The 20,830-nt window shown below is 33.5% G+C and overlaps 2 protein-coding genes across 2 annotated transcripts; both read left to right on the top strand.

Annotated features, from left to right (window-relative positions):
• The first annotated feature begins 502 nt into the window (after positions 1 to 502).
• LOC116108680 (glycerol-3-phosphate acyltransferase, chloroplastic) lies at positions 503 to 7,583 on the top strand. Its single transcript, XM_031394922.1, has 13 exons — positions 503 to 900; positions 2,385 to 2,482; positions 3,764 to 3,850; positions 3,992 to 4,089; positions 4,426 to 4,483; positions 4,744 to 4,845; positions 4,939 to 5,000; positions 5,100 to 5,210; positions 6,019 to 6,097; positions 6,425 to 6,544; positions 6,624 to 6,737; positions 7,032 to 7,209; positions 7,329 to 7,583. The coding sequence occupies exons 1-12, from the start codon at positions 597 to 599 to the stop codon at positions 7,164 to 7,166; spliced, it is 1,368 nt and encodes a 455-aa protein (XP_031250782.1). The 5' UTR covers positions 503 to 596; the 3' UTR covers positions 7,167 to 7,209; positions 7,329 to 7,583.
• Positions 7,584 to 13,994: 6,411 nt separating this feature from the next.
• On the top strand, positions 13,995 to 18,589 carry LOC116108685 (alpha/beta hydrolase domain-containing protein 17B). Its single transcript, XM_031394926.1, has 5 exons — positions 13,995 to 15,096; positions 15,814 to 15,850; positions 16,074 to 16,310; positions 16,486 to 16,533; positions 17,855 to 18,589. The coding sequence occupies exons 1-5, from the start codon at positions 14,774 to 14,776 to the stop codon at positions 18,347 to 18,349; spliced, it is 1,140 nt and encodes a 379-aa protein (XP_031250786.1). The 5' UTR covers positions 13,995 to 14,773; the 3' UTR covers positions 18,350 to 18,589.
• The last annotated feature ends 2,241 nt before the right edge of the window (positions 18,590 to 20,830 follow it).

The raw sequence follows: 20,830 nt of genomic DNA, 5'->3' as shown, positions 1-20,830 counted from the left end.
TTAAACTTTAATTACAACAAAAACTCAAAAAAAAAAATTATAAAAACAATGCGTGGTCCTCAGTTTCCCAAAAGTATCATCCATCGGACCATAGCCAATCCGCAGAAACTTTCACCACTATGTAAGTACATATTCCATCTTGACACGTGTTCCCATATTCTCCCTCAACACTCGGCATATGCTTATTCGTCGACGTAAATCCCAAAGGAGAAAGTATCCACTGTGATAAGCATATTTTTCTATTCATGCTCCTCCCAATAAAATCTTGCCACGTCTCAGTTTTATAATTTTCAATATGAAGATAAATTCCTTATCTTCCTTTCTAGAAATAAACACAGACCCTAGTTATTTTAGAATCTTTATAAAAATAATAATCAACGGTTCAGATTTGATCACAAATCTTTTTGAAATCTTTAACGGTGGGTGATCTATAAATAGAGCAGGGCAATTGTAGCTAAAGTATTTTATCAATTTGCCTTGCCTCCACTGGAAGAAATCCCATTTTGTTTGTTCCCTGTTTTGGATAAATAGAAAGAGTGAAGTCAGTGGCTCTCTCCCTCAGTTTCTCAATCCTCTTTCTCCCTTGAGGACGGACTATGTCTTCTTTGTCTCTCACATTCTTAATCGCTTCGCCTAGGGTTTCCTCCGTTCCGTTATCGTCTTCTTTCTCTTCTTCTCTCAACCTCAACCTCTCGCCTCCTTCTTCGCTGTCGTTTCGATCCGGCGCGCGCAGGTTCGCTTCTTTCAAGGTCCAAGCAATGTCTAAGATGCTTCAGGATGTGGAGTCCGCTCAGAAGACTATTGTCGCCACCAGTTCCGCTCAAGACGAGGACAAGAAGTCTTCCTCTATCAGCGAGGTCAACCACTCGCGTACTTTTCTTGATGTTCGTACTGAACAAGGTTCGTTTCTGTTGTTCTTGCTTCTTTTGGTTGTTTCATGTACGTGATTGTTGAATAGGAAAGAATTTTGAATAAAGAGTAGCACAATATACGTTTCTTCTTGCTTGTCTTGATGTTTTACATGCATGATTTGCTGAATAGGAAAGAGTCCGGTCGAAGACTAAAGCAATATATTTTTCTTCTTGCTTCTCTTGATGTTTCTAATGCAACATATGCTTCTTCTTGCTTCTCTTGATGTTTTATCTGCATGATTACTTGATTGCTGAATAAGAAAGAAGTCTAATGCGGTATATGTTTCTTTTTGCTTTTCGTGATGTTTCATTTACATGATTGGTGAATAAGAAAGAATTGTGAGCGAAGACTAACGTGGTATATGTTTCTTTATAAGTTACACGGTGTTGAGTAAATGTAATGAAACGATAAATCCACAAGGCTAGAATTTTCCTGGTTTAGTCCAAATGAGGGATTTAGATCTTATCGAGCTTCAAGAATATGTAACTTTTTGTTCTTTTGTTGCTGAAAATGCAATTTTTCTCAAATATTACACATTAAAGTTTTTTACTAGGCATGATGTATGGAAGATGTATCTATAATGTAAATTGACTTCTGGGTGTATGACCGTTTTATTAACACTATAATCAGGTTTTTGCTCAATAGTTAATTGACCAAGGCTTTTTTTTTTTTTTTGGAATCTGAATTCGGTTATGATCTAGAATTTCTATTTATGAGAAAAAAAGAGTGCAGGACACGTTTAGTGAGTCAGGAACTGCATCTTAAATGCCCAGCATCCATTATTCGGGTATAGAACTTGGAACTTTTGACTAGTTGTCATGTGTGGAATTGTAGATTTGATGTATGTTTTAGTTTTAGCCTGGCCCTCGTTTATGACCTGTTGTGATAAATAACTTACCAGATCAACAATAATTATGGACTCACCAAATTCAGAAATTGGGTTAGTCAAAGTAAATTTGGATGCATTAGAAGGTTGTTTACCCATTGGGTTCTGCTGTTTGTTAGTTTCAATTTTTTGCCTGCTTTTTAAGATGAATTCTATCTCAAAGCTTTCTGGAATATCTGTTCAGTACTACTATATGTGCATCTCTTTTCAATTTTGTTTTAGTGAAACATAGAACAGTGTGCTTGTAATCTATTGTGCTAAGTTGCTACCTTGCTGGTTCATATAATCATTAGTAACCTAAGAGCAGTAATATCATAAATGTTATGATCATATAAGCTGATTAGCCTTTTTCCCAAAAAGAATTTGGTAGATAAGGATTCAGGGCCATCTTCTTTGGAAGTATGATTTTCAGTCATTTTAAGAGTTAATGTTGAACATATAATTGATTTAAGAAACACAATAGCTAGACAATGGAAGAGAGACTTAAGAACTCCATAAGATAAATGGAACAACATGCTATGTTGCTGTGAGAAATATTTTTATTTAATTTTTATTGCAGTAGTCTATATTAATCTTTTCTCTGCAGAGCTCTTATCTGGAATTAGCAAGGAAGCTGAAGCAGGAAGGTTGTCTTCAAATCTTGCAGCATTGATGGAAGAGTTGTATCACAATTATAAAAATGCAGTAAATAAATATACTTGAACCTTTGCTTTAATGTACATATTCATGTATATTCTAAATGTATTCATTGTTTTTGGAATGAATAGTTAATGTGCCTTTTTCCCATTCCCCTGATAGAGTATAATTTTCTTTGTTCAGTTTATGTGTCCAAATTACTTATGATATGCAAGTTGGAACCACGAAATAAAAAATGGCTAAAATAAAGATAATAACATTTAGTATTTAACTCTGCCAAAGTAGTCACTAGAAACTTCAAAAATAATATTATAGTGCCTTTTTTCAGAAATGTGACAATCTGTAAAGTTCATTGGTTGCTCTTGACACGTAATGAGCTTCTAAAATACCATTAAAGTAACTTTACATGATACTATATGTACAATACTGCAAATCAATCAAATATTGCTCCCTGTTATTACAAAGTATCATCTGTCGATTGATTAAAAAATTTAGATCTATTATGTAAAAAGTTAAATGAGCAATTAAGCGGTTTACTGGTTTAACATATGTAAAACCTTCAAATTTGAGATGCTGTTTGCATGAAACTTCTTCCATTAATGTCTCATCGCTGGATTTTGATGTTCTAGATTTACTTGATGTTTATGCTCATTCTATGATTTCAGTATCTCTCTGTTTTTTGGTTACCCTCCTTTAAAATTGTTTTATAACATACAACTGATGTGAAAAAATTTTGTTTGTTAGTTGGCCTTACTGGAAATTTGATGCTTATTGTTTGCTTTGCTGTAACAAAATTGTGACCCGCATTTTATGCCTTAAATAATGGAATAAGTGATTGGAAGCTCACCTTCTTTTATATGATATACATGTTAACATGCTGTAAGCTCTTAATGATTCTTCATTATTTTTTTAGTCCAATTAGAACTCAGTTTGGATATGAATATAAAAATTGACCTAGAAGACAAGAAGGGTAAATACTAAATATATGCTTAGAAAGTTATCTTGGGGCAAATTTGAGTTGTAAGTAAAAGAAACATATTACCCTGCAAAAGTTTGATGAGACTACATGTTCCTGATATGTTGTGTCGCTTAAAGATTTCAATCTTTTTGGATACTTATATTCTGGGTTTGTTCTTTACCCATTACCTGAAACTTCTGAAATGTTGAAGAACACTTGCAATTGACTGTAGGATTCATTGTAGATAACTTTTATGTGGACAAAGAAGATTTTACTCATCTAGGGTATTATCTTATCTTCTGATATTGCTTAAACTTTTCTGGCTTATTATGATTTGCTATCAAGTTAATGTTGCATACAATACTTTTCAGGTTTTCAGCAGTGGAAAGCCTGGGGCTGATGAGCTTGTATTGTCAAACATGGCTGTGTTATTTGATCGTGTACTTTTAGATATGGAGGTAATTGAGATTGCTACATCAAGATGTCCATTACTATGTCATGTATAGGCACTTTCTTTCTTCTAATATCTGGATAGCTGCTATTTGTTTTATTTAAACCTCGTCTATGAACATTCTATCTGTATAACGATAATATTTCAGGAGCCGTTTGAGTTCCCACCATATCACAAAGCATTGAGAGAGCCATTTGACTATTACATATTTGGTCAAAATTATATACGCCCTTTGATTGATTTCAGGTGAGTCTAAGAGTCTTCTATTTTATCCTTACACGTTATGTACTTTGGTATAAATTTGTATGGAAAAACTTTGTATGATCTGAAATTATGAAATTATTTTTCAATAACAAGTGAAATAGCATGTTTGTTCTTTTTGTAAGTGACTGCTTTAATTAAAGTGTTCTTTCCTAAATTCATTCCAAACCTACTTCCTGCTGGGTTAATTTCCTATGGTACTGTGAATGCAATTTAGTTCCTAGAGTGGCTAGCAACAGCAATATTATAATCTACAGTTTATATCTTACTCCCTTTTCTTTTTTCTGTTGCTGTCGAATAAATGTTATAATCTTTTTGCAGCAATTCATATGTTGGCAACATCTCCCTTTTCTATGAAATGGAACAGAAGCTTCAGCAGGTACCCATAATTAGTGCCTATTTCTATTTTCTGTTATTGGGTTTTTGGCACTGACTTTTAAACACCATTGAATTTGGTTTGATGATTCATTCTTCCTAATTGTTGAATGAAACCTCCTCCTGTTTGTTGCAGAAATAATATAAATTGTTTGTCCTTGAATTTAGTAGTTATTAGTCCTGTTGTACTCATTGTTTGTCCTTTCAACTAGAGATCTCCCAGTAACTTAGATGTATTTAATACTTATGTACAATTGATTTCAGGGCCACAATATTGTATTGATCTCTAACCACCAAAGTGAAGCAGACCCAGCTGTCATTGCTTTGTTGCTCGAATCAGCAAACACCCGTATTGCAGAGAACCTGGTGAACCAAACATTTTTTAGTCCCAGCCTACTGTAAATAGTTTTTATTTATCTTTAAAATGCTGGTAACCAAATTTTACCTATGTTACCGCAGATCTATGTAGCAGGGGACAGAGTTTTAACTGATCCTCTTTGCAAGCCCTTCAGCATGGGAAGGTACTTGTATTATAACATTTTTTTGACAGTGTTTGCACTGTAGTATGCCTAATTACTGACTAACAATAGTCATATGAATTTCTATTTTGTATGATCTAGGAATTTAATATGTGTATACTCAAAGAAACACATGTTGGATGCCCCTGAGCTTATTGAGATGAAAAGGAAAGCTAATACACGAAGTTTGAAAGAGATGGCTTTGCTTTTAAGGTACCTTTATCTGTCTTTTATGTTTCTCTGACCAAAACTTGGGACCTGTCCGGTGGTTTTTAGTGTGGCTTATCCGGTTACTTGTACCTGTATTCCTCATTTCTATCCCAGAGTTTTTGAATAGTGAAATGTTAGTTCTTAAGCATTTTGTCATTTCTCACATTGTTTTTTCCTCTGTTCCTTTTTCTGTGATGTGCAGTAGCCTTTGTAGCATTCTTTTTTCTTTGACTCTTTGAAGTTGAGTAAATTATCAAACATGTAATTAGTGTGAATTAGGCCATCATAGAGATATATTCACTTATTTTAGGTGTAGTCATAGGACTTAGGATTTATTTCCTATTTATAGGATCTAATACCTAATCTAATTCCTTGATTTAAGTTGGAGTAAGTTTTTGTATTTTGGTGGATTTCTATTTTCTAATTGAGATGTATTTGTTTCTAATCAGTACTTTATGATACTTGATTGTTAATGAATATCAAGAATTTCAATTATAATTTCTTTGCAAATCACTCTCCCTTTTCTCTAAGTTTTTTGTTTGGTTTCCATAATTGTTATTTGTTGCATCAGTTTGTAGATTATACAGTTTGTCATGGAATTCTTCTATCATTAGTATTGTAAAATATTTCAGTGATCTTGTGGTGATTTCTTTTTTTCTTATTTCTATTCGTGGATTGCTGGTTCACTTGCTTGTAATATCCTTCACTGATTTATTTACTTGTTTCTTATCATGTCTATCTGTCTATATTTACATAAAGATTATCCATACTTGGTAGTTGCTACAGAGTGATTGAATATGTTTGACTCCAGGGGTGGGTCACAAATAGTATGGATAGCTCCAAGTGGTGGTAGAGATCGTCCAGATCCTGTTACTGAAGAATGGCATCCAGTAAGCTTCTGTACCCTTTTATCCTACAAGTTCAAGTTGCTAAAGAGTCTGTTTGATAACATCTTTGTGGGTTTTATAAAAAGGTGAAAGCTTATGCAGTGCAATTTTTTGTTTATTCAATGGATAACCATAGTGATTTCTGTTGCTTTTGGCTGTTTGTTTATGTTGGGCACCAATACTCTTGCTGTTTATAGCATCAAATGAGTTGTTACCTACAATATGTGCTCATTAGTGACAGAGTAATCTAAATCATTAACATTTTATTGAATGTCGTCTTTATCTTTCTTTATGCCATTATTTTCGTTCCTACTGAGATAAGGGGGTCAGGCACCCTTTGATGCTTCTGCAGTGGACAATATGAGAAGGCTTGCAGAACATTCTGGTGCTCCAGGACATATATATCCCTTAGCCCTATTGTGTTATGATGTTATGCCCCCTCCACGCCAGGTATGCCCTTGCTCTTTTACATGTTATCCTTTTTTTTCAATACTGTTTCTGCTCTTGTAACTCGATTGCATTTTTCTAGGTAGAAAAAGAAATTGGAGAGAGAAGGGTGGTATCCTTCTCTGGGGTTGGATTATCAGTGGCACCAGAAATCAGCTTCTCAGATATTGCTTCTGCTTTTGAAAATCCTGAAGAGGTTGGTTACTTAAGCGCATTGACCTTGCACCTCTGTGGTTTAAACAGGACCTGATAAATATACATTTTGATTTAAATTTTTGTTGTTTTGTGAAGTTACAAATCTAATTTTTCCCTTCTTTTGAAAAACAAGGATACATATTTACAAACGATGCTCACACACACATGTATAAACATGAACATAATATTAATTATCAAATCACTGTAAGTTTAGACATATCTGCATCACACATGTTGTTATATATTTGTCACAGATCACCATCCATTTTGATCATTTGTACTGTTGCTGTGGCAGGCTAGAGAAGCTTATACACAGGCACTGTATGATTCTGTGAATGAACAATACAATGTACTCAAATCTGCCATACATGGAAAACAAGGACTACAGGCATCAATTCCAAGTGTGTCTTTGTCACAGCCAGGGAATTAGTCAAACTTTTGTACCTTTTAGTCCTGCCTTCTTTAATGATTAGGTAATCCCTGACTGTAACAGTTTATGGCTTTGGTTAAGATAAATAATTAATGCTTTTTAGGTGTTGGACAATACTCAATTTCTATCGTGTCTTAGTGAACCTTGCTTGGTTTACTGCAGGCCGAATTTTTTCTTACATAATTTTGAAAATTTTCAACAAGGCTGCGTATAAGTTAATACACGCGCACTGTAAGAGGAAGTCCTCAATAGCCACCGATGATTTTGACTGCAGATTACCGTAGTCTGGTGTGCTCACCGAGTGCATCTCAAATAACCTGAGTCCATCAGAATTGATGCTGCTGCCCCAGAAATTCAATTTCAGGTGTGCATTGTACAGGTCTTAATTATTTGGTAGGCAATTTACATGTATATTTGAATTTGATGTATTCGATAATATTCTTCAGCTTATTAGCTCAATCCTTATTCTTTCTTCTTTGATCGATATACATATATATCTTTTGACTTCGGCAACAATTCCATGTACTCTGATGTATTTGAAACACGCTGTTGAACAAATAAATTTATTTACCTAGTTTTAGTATAAATCAATAAGTTGCTTATGGCAAATGCCAATTGTTTAGATGGATTCAGAAAACTCGTTGAAATTTAGACCTTTGTTTTTCCTTATATCTTTTGTTTTCTTTATGGAAACAGCTACTTGTCCAAGCGGTCTTTTGTAACTCACTTAGAAAGAGAGTTTGTAAAAACTATGTGCAAACTGATGTGACACGCACGTCAATGTCATGTGGCATGAGATGCACATTACTTAATATTAAAGGTGTTCAGTTTCAAGTACTCTATATTTTTTTTTTAAGGAATCAGAACTGGAATTTATGGTTTCTTGAAATTTGGAATCAGAATCGGAACCATCGGTTCCAATTTTGGGTATCCTATAAAATTATGTTACCCCACAAAAGATTTTAAAATGGCAAAAAAACCTAAAAAACTTACAAATATCCCACATTTGGCACTTGTTAACAAAAATAAAATTATAAATTATAAATTCAAAATTACAAATTTCATTACTTTGTAAAGGTGATTCTCAAAAGTCAAACTAACTTTCTTTAAATGTTATGAAATATAAATATAAATATATTTACATTACTTTTTATACAAAAATTTTTATTAACCTCTTTACTCTTTAATTTTATTTTATATTAGTTTCGGTTCCTAACCATAGGAATCGGAACCGGAACTGGAACCGCACAATAACGGTTCCAAAAATTTGGAATCGAAATCTACCCGTTGACAATCGGTTCTGGGTATGAATCGGAATCAAACTCTGGGTACCCGCCAGTTCCGGTTTCAGACACCCTGACTTAATATTATGTGTTATGTGAGCCTACATGTCACATGGCATACCACGTACGAACTTTCTTTGTAAGAGAGTTTATACTTGTAATCAATGTTTTAAAACCCAACCCGGCTCGGCCTGACAGGTTTAATCGGTTCAACAGGGACTCGAAAGCTTCAACGGGCCGGGTTTATATTTTTCCTATTCACCTAAAACCCTAGGATTTGGGAGGATGATCGGCGAACAATTGACGGTTGGGATGTTGGGGCTTTTGAAGAGAAAGTGCTGGTGAATGCAATGGTGGTGATGGAGTTGATTTTCGGTGAGTAAATCGACCAGAAATCGAACAAAACTAGTAGCGGCAACAATTGGCTTTTGCTGGCAATTGGTGAGGCTAATGGGGGTGAGGTAAGGTGGGTTTTGTTCGGGAGGAAGAGGGGAGTAATTTATGAGTGATAGGGAGGGTTGTCAATGTCAGTGTTGATGAGATTTGGCTTGGAATGCCGACGTCGGCGTCAGTGAGATTTGGCTAAAATCGAACTTATTTTGGCCAGATCTTGGGTATATTTTAAAGGGAATGGGCTCAAGGGATGATTGGGGTTGCATCTGGGGTGTCGCCGCCGCCAACCAGCATCGACCGATTTGTATTTAGGGTGTGTTTGCCAAATTTCAAATCTATAAGGACTTAACTGTAATTTTTAGGGGTGTATTTGCTGAATTTTAAAAGTTTTTGTACGGTCAAACCGGTCAACTCGAGACTCGAAAACTTTGCCGGGTTTCACCCCGGGTTGGGTTTTAAAACATTGCTTGTAATCTTGTTCTTCCAAGAGAGTTCTTGACTCGTTTTCATTTGTGTGTTTAAAACCATTAATAAAGATAAGTTGATAAACTCTTTGCATTAACTTTTTTTCACAAATGCAAAATGATAGTTCAATTGTAAGTTATTACGTTGCGTTTGTAAGAAACATAGTATTATCTTAAAATCATTTATAGATACGGGCATTTTTTGCTTTTCCTTCCTCTAATGAAAGGAATCATGGACAAGGGTAAAATTGTTCATAAAGCACAAACATACACACACGGGTTTCATATATTTATATATTTATTAATCTATATATAAATAAATAAGTTAAATAATTTATGTAAGTTAACTTATTTATTTGCAACTTATATTTGTTCATTAGTTTATTCATAACTAACTTGTGTATTTATAATAATGTATTTATTCACTTGTTTATTTGTACTAATTTATTCATTAACTTACTATTTATACTGATTTATTTATTCACTCATTTAACTTATTTATTCACTAACTTGTTGGTTCATTAGCTTATTTTCATAATTTTTGTACTTAATTATTTGATTCAATGAAATATATAGACGTCGACATGATAAAGTTGGGTGAAGGAACATTTAACAAGTAAGAAAAATGGGTGGCCCTCACGTGGTAAGCAAAACGACAACGAACTGTGACACTCAAACAAATTTCTGCAACTTTAATTGGCTGTGTCTCTTCTTTTAGATGTTTGTTTCATATGCAAGGGGAACCTAAAAAAGCACTTTTCCCACTGCACCTTTCGATTTTTTTAAAACCCCCAGAATCACTTTTATGTTCTTGTATGTTTGTATTTTAATTACATCAAGGTTAATTAATTTATTGATATTACTAGTTTCTGTTTGCATGCACGAGGTTTCCGAATCATCTCACATCCTCAACTACCCTTTTACTTAATATTTTATTTTTAATATTTCATTTAACGATACAAATTTTAACTGAAGATTGTGCCGTAAGCACTCTACTACTGTTTTATTATAATTTATACCTACTTTCACCCTTCAACATTTTCTTTATATTTCTTATAATAAAAAATAAAATTAATTACTAAAAAAAAAAAAAAATGATGAAAGTTGGTTTGTTTTGTATGGTGATATTATGAAAGATAATTGGTAGCTACGAAATAATATTTGCTTTTAAAATTGTCAATTCTAAGAATTATTATATTAATTATTATTCACTCTTTGAACTAATTATTTTCTTTGAAGAGAACGACAAACAATTAATTGTGTCCTCCACCTTCACCTCTTTTTTATTTAATTACTTCATGTTGACTCAATCATATATTTAAGCCATTGACTTTCTCGAAGTTCATAACAATTATTAATTAAACAATACAAATATAATTTAGATTTAATTTCAAACATTTTATATGATGAATTATTGAATAAAATTTATAAAATCAGTAATTTATTTAACATATTTCATTTAGAATTGCATGGATAACCCTAAGGTAACACGTGGCAGCCAAACAGAGGACAAAAAGTGGGGGTGAGGAATCATCAAACTGATGGGTCCTGTAATTTAGATTGTGCATAAGTCAAATAACAAATCGAAAGTGAGATTGAACTTGATTTCAGATGACAAGTGGAATGTAAGGCCCACGCGCCACCCGCCTCTGCCCCTTCATTGGGAAACAGGTGCAGCTTTTTGTTGGAGTGCTGTGAAACAAACAAGTCATCAGTAACACCAACTTGTGCCACGTGGCTTTGATCTCAGCGTTTTGGATGCACCCTCACCACTGCGACTGGGCCCTTCTTAGCTTTTCTAAGATAAGGTAGACATAGACATGATTTTTGTTTTTTTTCGCTTTTAATAAAATATAATCAAATTATTTTCATCCATTTAAATTCATAATATAAAATTTGTAAAATATATTACAAAAGGAGATAGTACAATATTATAGATTAAAAATATCAAATGCAAACACAAAATTTATCAAATAACTAATCTCCAAGTTTTTATTGAATAACAAAATATATATATTTTTGGCAAGTATTTTTTTTTTTTTTTGGTAAAAAGGGTGTCCAACCCAGTTTGGGCTTACATCAACTAATTTCCAACGTCCATTGAATATCTTACAAACCCAGATGACCATATAAACTACAATATTATTGTGGTAGATGATCTCAAGATTTAAACCTAAGAACTCAAAGAAGAGAGCATTAGCAGATCCATAAATTTTTTTTAGGGTGAGCCAAAATAAAAACTAATTACATATTAATATTTTTGTTAGGGTGGACTAAAATCCAAAAATTATGAGTGCGTTTGGTTTATTATTTTGGATAGGATTTTAGGAATAATATTGGGTAGCTGAATAGGGGAGTATTACGAGGTAAACTTAAAAAATTTATGAAAAAAGCCCTTAGGTTTGCTAATTTAATTAAAGACTCTAATATATAAAATGACAAAAACACCCCCACCACCCGCAGTGCCAGAGTCCGGCCCCGAAAATTTTTGTTATGACACAGAACGGTCGGATCTGTGTCGTAACACGTCGCTATGGCCTTTTCCGGCCAAATCCACCATGGATCTGGCTGAAAAAGGCCAAAGAAGTCCATCTTTGGCCGTCGTTTTCGATCAACGATGACCAAGATTTGGCCGTCGCTAACGACTAGATCTGGCTTTTTCCGGCCAGATCGGTGAACTATCGGCCATTTCTGATCGGCAGGTAGGCCATTGTACAGATTCCGGTTACCACCGACGGTGGTTGTCGGAATCTGGCAAGCATTGGTTGATGGGGGTGTTTTTGTTAATTTTTAAACTTTTTTTTTCTGGGGGTATTTAATGAAATTAATAAGCTTAAGGGATCTAAAAGTAATTAAAAAAATATAGTAATATTTCTGGAATAATGTGCTAAACAATATTTAGAGAATAGGGATATAAATACTGAACCAAACGCACCCATATATTAGTATTTAAAAAAAAAAAAAATTAACTAGATCCACCCCTAGAAGAGAGCAAATCTTTTTTACTGTCACGCCAACCCCTTATATTCGAAAGTTATAGATATTGAATGACATTACATGCATTTTCTTTAAAAATTATTCAAGATGTTAAAAGTAGGCATAAATTTATATGCATTTATAGTAGCTTTTCTTTTTCTTTCCCCTTTTAGTAATTGTAGCAATTTCATTGTTAGAAGTAAAGAATCTAAGAGAAATCGAAAGAAGACAAATTAAGATTTAGGAAGAAATTAAAGCATTGGCCGCCTGTGCCTTTTTTTTATTGATAATCTAAATGTGAAAAGTAAAAGGTGGGCAGCTGAAAATTTTGAAAGTTATAGTACTAATTCACTCATTAGATGATTGCAAAAATATGCTTAATCATGCTTATCACCTTTTTATTTTCATGTGGCTGCCAAAATTATCCCTATAAATATTTTTCAATTAGGGTTTTAAACAAAAAAAAAAAAAATTAAATTCTGAAGACAACCCATGTTGAGTTGAATTTTACAGCTTGTAGAAGATAAAGACTTTCCTCCTTTGGGAAGGCAAGTACCAAGAAAACAGTAAGTAATGTTGGTTGGTAAATGGATACAGTAAAGTTGGGCATGGTTGCTGGTACTATGATACTGTATTTACCTAATAATTTGTGATGGGAATGGAAATGCAAAAGGCAAGTTGTGTATTTTGGTTGCATTTATGAGGTGCCAAAAATGCTCACATAATTATCCAATTTCCTCACTGCTCCCAACGCTGGCTTCTTCTTGGCCAACCTTTGCCCTAATTGTTTTTTTGTTTTATTACCATCATCAATCTCAGATCCAAAACATGTCTTATCAGTTTCACATTTTACACGACGAATTCATGTTTAAGATTTTTTTGTATATAACAATTATAATAATATTAGGACTAGATCTTCACTTACAAACTTTCTTCTAAAACTTCAGACGTAATAATTCATTATTAGTTAGTTTGTAAATGAACAGACAAGACTCATACAAACAGACGATATCTATCGCGAGCTGTTATGTCAAAAGTTATGAGAGAAGATTGAGTTGTAGACCTAGTATTATACTAACAATTAATCCCTCAACCTTCAACTGTTTACCTTGGTTTTGGCCTTATTTACATGCAATACTGTTTTATAATTTATATATTTATCGAATAGACAGAATGTTATAAAGTTTCAAATTTCATTAATCTTTACGTGAAACTTAAGAGATTTTATATCAATTTGAAGAAATCATTAACGTTTACCGATATAATATAAAGTTAACGATCGATTGACCTATAAAGATATAAGAATTTTGTCAATGATAGATAATAAAAACACGGTCAATTACTAATTAAATTCACTATCTTTTTCCAAATGTTTGACTTGCTAGGGCAAAATCTGTAAACAAAACATTGCAAAAAGAAATTCAAAATCTTTAATTATGATAATTATAAAATTTAAATATATTTATCTAAGAAATGATTATCAATTCCGTCAATTAAGAAGTTATATAAATAATAAAATCACAACAAATCCACTTTACTATTATTATGTCTAAAGTATAATTAATAAATATGAAGGAGTTTTTCTCAACAAAATAATTGATGACATCTTAGAAACCAAGGCAGTTGCAGTGAGTGATGTTAATGGGAATATCAAAAAAAAAAAAAAGCCTTTTGATTTGATTTTTGAAAGAAAACACAGAACCCCATCTCTCTCTTCAGTCTTCAGTCTTCAGCACCCAGCGAGTTTGACTCAGTTAGATACCCGCAAGAGAGTATGCATGAATCTGATAAAACAAGCCAAAATAAATAATGTTCTGTAAACCACGTTTGCAGGAACAGGAAGAAAGAGAGGTAAATATTTTGACCCTTCTCTCTCTCTCTCTCTCTCTGTGTACAAAATACAACTGAGTTTCTGACACACAATTGAAGTCATGCACACATAATCTTGTTTTATGAACTCTATTTTGAAGTGAAAGCACCGTCTAGAGACTCTCTCTCTCTCTCCTCTTCTGTACACTCACTCTCTTGAATCTCTGGCTCTCTGCCACCTGCCTTCACTTGTCACTACTCACCTCACAAATCATATTCTGCCTGCAGAGACTCTCTTTTTCTTTTTCTCTATTTCTTTTGCTAATAGTACTCCACACCACGCACTCTTTTGTTACTGTTACTGTCACTACTGCACTGTAGCACTCTGCAAAACCTTCACCATCTCTCTCCTTTCATGAACTCTGCATCTGTTGTTGTAATATATTACCCCACTTGGAACTTAAATGATGTTTCATAAATCTAACTAGACAAAAACTATAACCCATTGCCCTAGGAAACCCACCGTCACCTTTATCATTTGCTTGAGCCTTTCTTTTTCTCTATCTGAATATTAAGGAAGGCATGAGCCATTAAAGGAACAACCCCATATCCTCATGTATTCAAGCTGCTTGTTGTTTGTTCGATGAGTTGGGGTTGTGTTGAATCTTGGTGGGGGGGTTGAATGGGGTGTATGTTCTCTCAATTAGCTTCAAAGTTTGCATTTTTTCCACCGACTCCGCCTACATACCAGATCGAGAAGCGTGAGAATGGGAAGCTGGCGGTGGTTGCTTCTTCTTCTTCAATGCCTATCCCTGTTGCTGATGACACTTCTTTGGATATCTTGTTGATTGATACTAAGCGTGGCAACAAGATTGTGGCTTTCTACTTGAAAAACCCTTATGCGAGACTCACTCTTCTCTACTCTCATGGCAATGCAGCTGACCTTGGCCAGCTTTATGATCTCTTTGTCCAGCTCAAAGTTAATCTCAGAGTCAATCTCATGGGGTTAGTATTATTTTGTTTGAAGTTAATGGTTTCTTAAAACATCCCATCTTTTAGCTTTGTTTTTGAAAAGGATTAGTGATTTTCTGTTGATGTCTTTCTCTCTCAAAAACCTGTTTGTGTAAAGGCTAATCCTGTTTGTTTTGTGTTAGGCTTGTTTCATAGGTTTCTTTTCTTTTTTTTTTTTTTATCTTTTGTGTGATCTTAGGCTTAATGAGACGGAGAAACTTTTTCTAGCATTTTCTATTAGGTCTGATTTTTATAGTTTGGTCTTAGATCTGTAATTATGTTAGTTAAATGTTAAGTTTATTCTCCTAATTAATGGCCATTTCATTCAGGGTTGTCCTATTTTTTACAAACTGAAAAAGTGGTAGAAAAAAAGGGTGGTATAGTTTTGTTGTTTCTAACCAGTCTTTTTCCACTTTTTCTTGTTCTTCATTTTAACTTTTCATTTTTTTTCCTGCTTAAAGTAAATGACCTTGATTTTTACTGTTTTATTTGGTTGAGATTAGAAGCTATACATGCTTTAGTTTCTTTGAATTTTGTGCCTGTTAAACGCTGTAATATAATATATCTTTCACTTTATCCTGGAGAAATGCTTTTGTTTGTCATTTCAGGCATAGTATTTCTTATAATTTAGATCTTGCTGATACTTCATCCTTCTTTCTTCTTCATCTTATTTTTCTCCTCTCTTTACATCTACTGAATTTTATGATACAGATACGATTATTCTGGCTATGGAGCCTCCACTGGCAAGGTAGGTTCTCATTCTCATTCCCCAGATTGGATTATGCTTTGCATCATGTGTTTTTGATTGTGATAGCAATTTCAAAATCTTGCTTAATTTTTAATTTTTATGGTCAGATCCAAGTTTTGGTTTATTTGATAACTTGATATATATGTTAGATCGTGTTACATTCGTAGTCTTATCGCGTTTGGTTACTTTAATGGATTTATTTTCTGCCATTTGTGATGTACAGCCCAGTGAATCGAATACATACGCTGATATAGAGGCTGTTTATCAGTGTCTTCAGACTGAGTATGGAGTAAGCCAGGAAGACTTAATTTTATATGGGCAGTCAGTTGGCAGTGGACCAACACTGCACTTGGCATCTAAATTGCCCAGGCTAAGGGGTGTAGTTCTGCATAGTGGCATCCTTTCTGGCCTTCGTGTACTCTGCCATGTGAAATTCACATTTTGCTTTGACATATATGCGGTAAGGATCTATCATGGTCGTTATTATTTATAATATAGATGTCCACCAATCGGCATGTATCATGTACTTAATTTGCTCTATTTCATGGTTCGTTGATCTGAATTATGTTTGGACTTTGGTGTTTATGCTAATTGAGCTGCAATGTCTGAGCCGTTCATTGTTCTCATAAATGCAGAATATCAACAAAATTCAGAAGGTGAAGTGCCCAGTACTCGTAATACATGTAAGTACCTTCTGAATTGTTTGAATGTTGTAGATCTCGAATTTTTCCATTTTCCATTTGTATGTATTTTGCTATGATCTGATCAGAACACTTATTCGGCCTTTTTATGTAATGCTAAACTTCCTCTAGTAGATTCAGCTTCCAAAGCTTTATTGAGTCGGTGCCATTTACACTTGGTGCCATTTACACTTAACGTAGTAGCGCTTTTCTTATGGTGTCCAAAAACATTAATTCTTCCGTGGTTCATTTTTAGACTAAATAAATCATTATTTGTGATCCGTCATTATAATTATAGTTAAATTATTACTGATGAACTCAATAAAGCCTGAATCCGAACACAATGCATGTTCAAAGATACTCAAAACTTTTTCCACTCTGGAGCATATATTTTTATCTGTATTTTCATTCACTTTGTTGGAGTAAGATCATTGGGATCAAGTTTTCAGTTACTTAAGAGAATACTAATTTACGCTGCATATATAAACGATTCATTCTTTTTTCTGAACTACATTTGGTACATTTAGTCTTGTTGTTACATCGTGTTCGAGTCAGACAAGAAAGTTAAGGTTGCTATTGCAGTGTTGTTCAGTTGACCAAATTTGTAACTTTAAATGTAGCTATTGAAACCATTCTCCTTAGGTTTATGTTAGATTCATCCAAAAAAGAATTGTTTATAATTAAATATTATTTTGAAAAAATTTCAAGCCAGCCCAAATTAAATTCAAGGACAGCCACTACTTGCTTTCCACATTATTTTTTTTTATAATTTTATCAGACTTTAGAGTTCTTATTCACTTTTTCTGAACCACACATGTAACATGATCTTTTGTTTTTTTTTTTCTTATCTTGCACCTTTATCACATAAATCAATCTGCATGCGTGCAGGTTTGACATCTTTTAATTTTTTTTTTTTTTTTTTTCTTATCTTGCACCTTTATCACATAAATCAATCTGCATGCGTGCAGGTTTGACATCTTTTAATTTCCTATATTGTTATCATGCATCGTCTTGATTACATCAATCAATCATACATAACGTGCTCCGATAATGGTGGTTAACCTCAACCAATACAATATTACTATTGTACAGACTGAAAATGTACATGATGCAGAAAAAAAAAAATCATCTTCGCGCCAGAGAAATCCTTGGGGTTTCATCATTGTATCTTGTTACAGAGCATTCTCTTTTCTGTGCTTGTTTTTCATGGATATGTTGCTCACATTTTAGCTAATAAATCCTCTCTTCTATCTATTTGATTTATGTATATCAGAATTTTTGTTGTTGTCAAATATTTTAATAGAGCTACTTCAAAATTTTACAGGGAACAGAAGACGATGTAGTGAACTGGTTACATGGAAATAAACTGTGGAAAATGGCTCGAGAGCCATTCGAGCCCTTGTGGATTAAAGGAGGTGGGCATTGCAACTTGGAGCTATACCCTGATTACATCCGCCATCTTTTCAGGTTTATTCAAGAAATGGAGAACATGAACACCAAAATCCGCCTGAATAAGATTCGGCAAACTATCCGATTACCATCAAGGTCCAATAATACCAAATCAGTGTCAACAAACAGGTGCTGTTGGATAAAATGCTGGAGACCCAAATGCCCAGAATGCCCGAAACCCGTCTGCAGCAGCATAAAATGCTCCTGGAAACCAAAGTGCCCTTCATGTTGGATACCAAGCTGTGTAAAATGTTGCCAGATTCCAAAATGCCCTTCATGTTTGAGACCCTCCTGCTCCTGCTTAAAGTGTTTTAACTGGCGATGTTGTGTCGAAACAAAGAGTCAGACAAACGGAAAACAGGGTGGTTAATTTAAGGTGATAACAATGCCCGTGCCTGTATAGATTTGCTCAAACTTTTTTCTAACAGCCCTCTAATCTTGTGCAATACAGTACAAAACAAGAGGAATTGAAGTAGTTATCTGATTATCTGGAAAAAAAAAAAAAAAAAAAAAAGGATATTGGTGGGTTATTATTATAACTGTAATTTTATATGATCTCCTTTGGAAATTAATTATTCTGCATTTGTGTTTTGCTATCTTAATGAGCATCAATATATGCTTAGACTTGTTTAGTAGTATAAGCTGTATATTGAATTCAACTATATGTTTATATATCAAGTAAAGTTGAATTTGTGAGGTGGAGTAGGTTAATGGTATTTAAATTATAAAACTTTTTTATTGCTCAATTTATTAAAAATACGATTATAATTTATTTCTTGATTCCCAATTCTTGACATTTTATAATATTTTTATTTTATTATTTCAAATGTGTTTTTTTTGTTATATTTATAAAAAAATTCAAACTTAATTCAAATTAAGAAAGGGTTAATTTAAATAATTTTCTCATAAATCATAAAAGCTCATGCGTAATTAAGTGATTTAAAAATGTGAGATAATACTCAAATTAGTATATATATATAAAAGAAAATTATAAATAAATATAATTTTAATATTAAAATAGAATATAAATATAACGTAATTTAATATAAAATTAAATTTAAAAAAATAAAAAACATGAATGGACAGTGCCAAGAACAAGCCAGCTTGGGGTGTGCTTCGGCAAGGTCCAATGGGTTGAAATCTAAAGCTCAACCTAGCTCGGCCCGATTTGGGTTCATATTCATATCGTGCTTTACAATATAATTTCAAAAACCACCCTCGAGTTTTCATATAGTACACCCTTACGCTAAGTATGTGTATATCATACCAAAACTACCCTGCCTTTTCAATAATTGTTCAAATACACCTCTTGGTTCTAACGACTCCTCAATTTTTTTTTTTATTTTTTTTTTTTTTGTTAACAGTTTTGGGTAGTATCGTCATTTCCTAGAGGAAAATATTATAATTGGCTAATAAAATTTTAAAAACCCTATTATAAAATGTCATTTCATTATTCAGTTACGGGTATAAAATATGTATATGTCAATAATATTTTAAAATTTGAAAAGGTACTAAGGTAATCATACTACCATAAACCCAACACATGGTCAAATAATGGTTAACAAAGTCATTTCAAGTAGGGGTGTGCAAAATTTCCTAGTGGACTCGGAACCGACAGGTACCCGGTGTTCCGATTCTAGTTCCTACATACGTGTCGATTCTAGTTCACAAATGTATAGAATCGATATTGTATGATTCCGATACTGGTTCCACCAGTTCAAGGAACTGTAACTGAGATTTAAGTACCCGAGTTGAAACTGTAATGTCGAACATTCTCGAAGTTTTCTCAAGCCAGGTCAAGCACTTGATCATGGCTCTCAGTAGTTTGAGAATTACGTCGATTCTAGTTCACAAATGTATAGAACTGATACTGTGCGATTCCGACACCGGTACCCGGGTTGAAATTGTAACGTAGAACATTCTCAAAGTTTTCTCAAGCCAGGTCAAGCAATTGATCGTGGCTCTCAGACCTCAGTAGTTTGAGAATTATGCCCTTAATCAATGAGCCGCATTTTGTTGATGGTATAACCTAGAACATTCTCGGAAGTATTTCTCAGGCCATGTTAAGCACTTGATTATGGCTCTCAATCAATGATATTGTAAACCATTCCAGTATTGTATCGAGGCTTGCCTTCTTGATGTTGGAATCCAGATAATGTCTTCATGATGATGATACTCCTTGTTTGAGAACATCTCATGAAAAATCTATAGCATTAATTTATTATACCAAATTTGTTACCTTTTGAAGTAATTAACTAGGAAAAATCTACATTAATATCTCTAATCTTATTGCAAATAACACGTTTAATGTCTACTCCGTCTTCAACTATTGTTATGTAATNTTTTTTTTATTTTTTTTTTTTTTGTTAACAGTTTTGGGTAGTATCGTCATTTCCTAGAGGAAAATATTATAATTGGCTAATAAAATTTTAAAAACCCTATTATAAAATGTCATTTCATTATTCAGTTACGGGTATAAAATATGTATATGTCAATAATATTTTAAAATTTGAAAGGGTATTACGATAATCATACTACCATAAACCCAACACATGGTCAACTAATGGTCAACAAAGTCATTTCAAGTAGGGGTGTGCAAAGGAACCGACAGGTACTCGGTGTTTTGGTTCCAATTCTTATCTGAAACTGACACTGTACGAGTTAGTTTTGGTTCACAAACGTATGGAACCGATACTTTGCGATTCCGATACCGATTGCACCAGTTCAAGGAACTAGAACCGAGATTTGGGTACCCAAGTTGGAACTGTAATGTAAAACATTCTCAAAGTTTTCTCAAGCCATGTCAAGCACCCGATTGTGGCTCTTAGTAGTTTGAGAATTATGCCCTTAA

Source organism: Pistacia vera, unplaced genomic scaffold, assembly GCF_008641045.1.
Source record: "Pistacia vera cultivar Batoury unplaced genomic scaffold, PisVer_v2 Contig567, whole genome shotgun sequence".
Taxonomy (NCBI): domain Eukaryota; kingdom Viridiplantae; phylum Streptophyta; class Magnoliopsida; order Sapindales; family Anacardiaceae; genus Pistacia; species Pistacia vera.
Note: the sequence above shows the minus strand (reverse complement) of the source record. Positions and strands in the feature narration are given on the sequence as shown.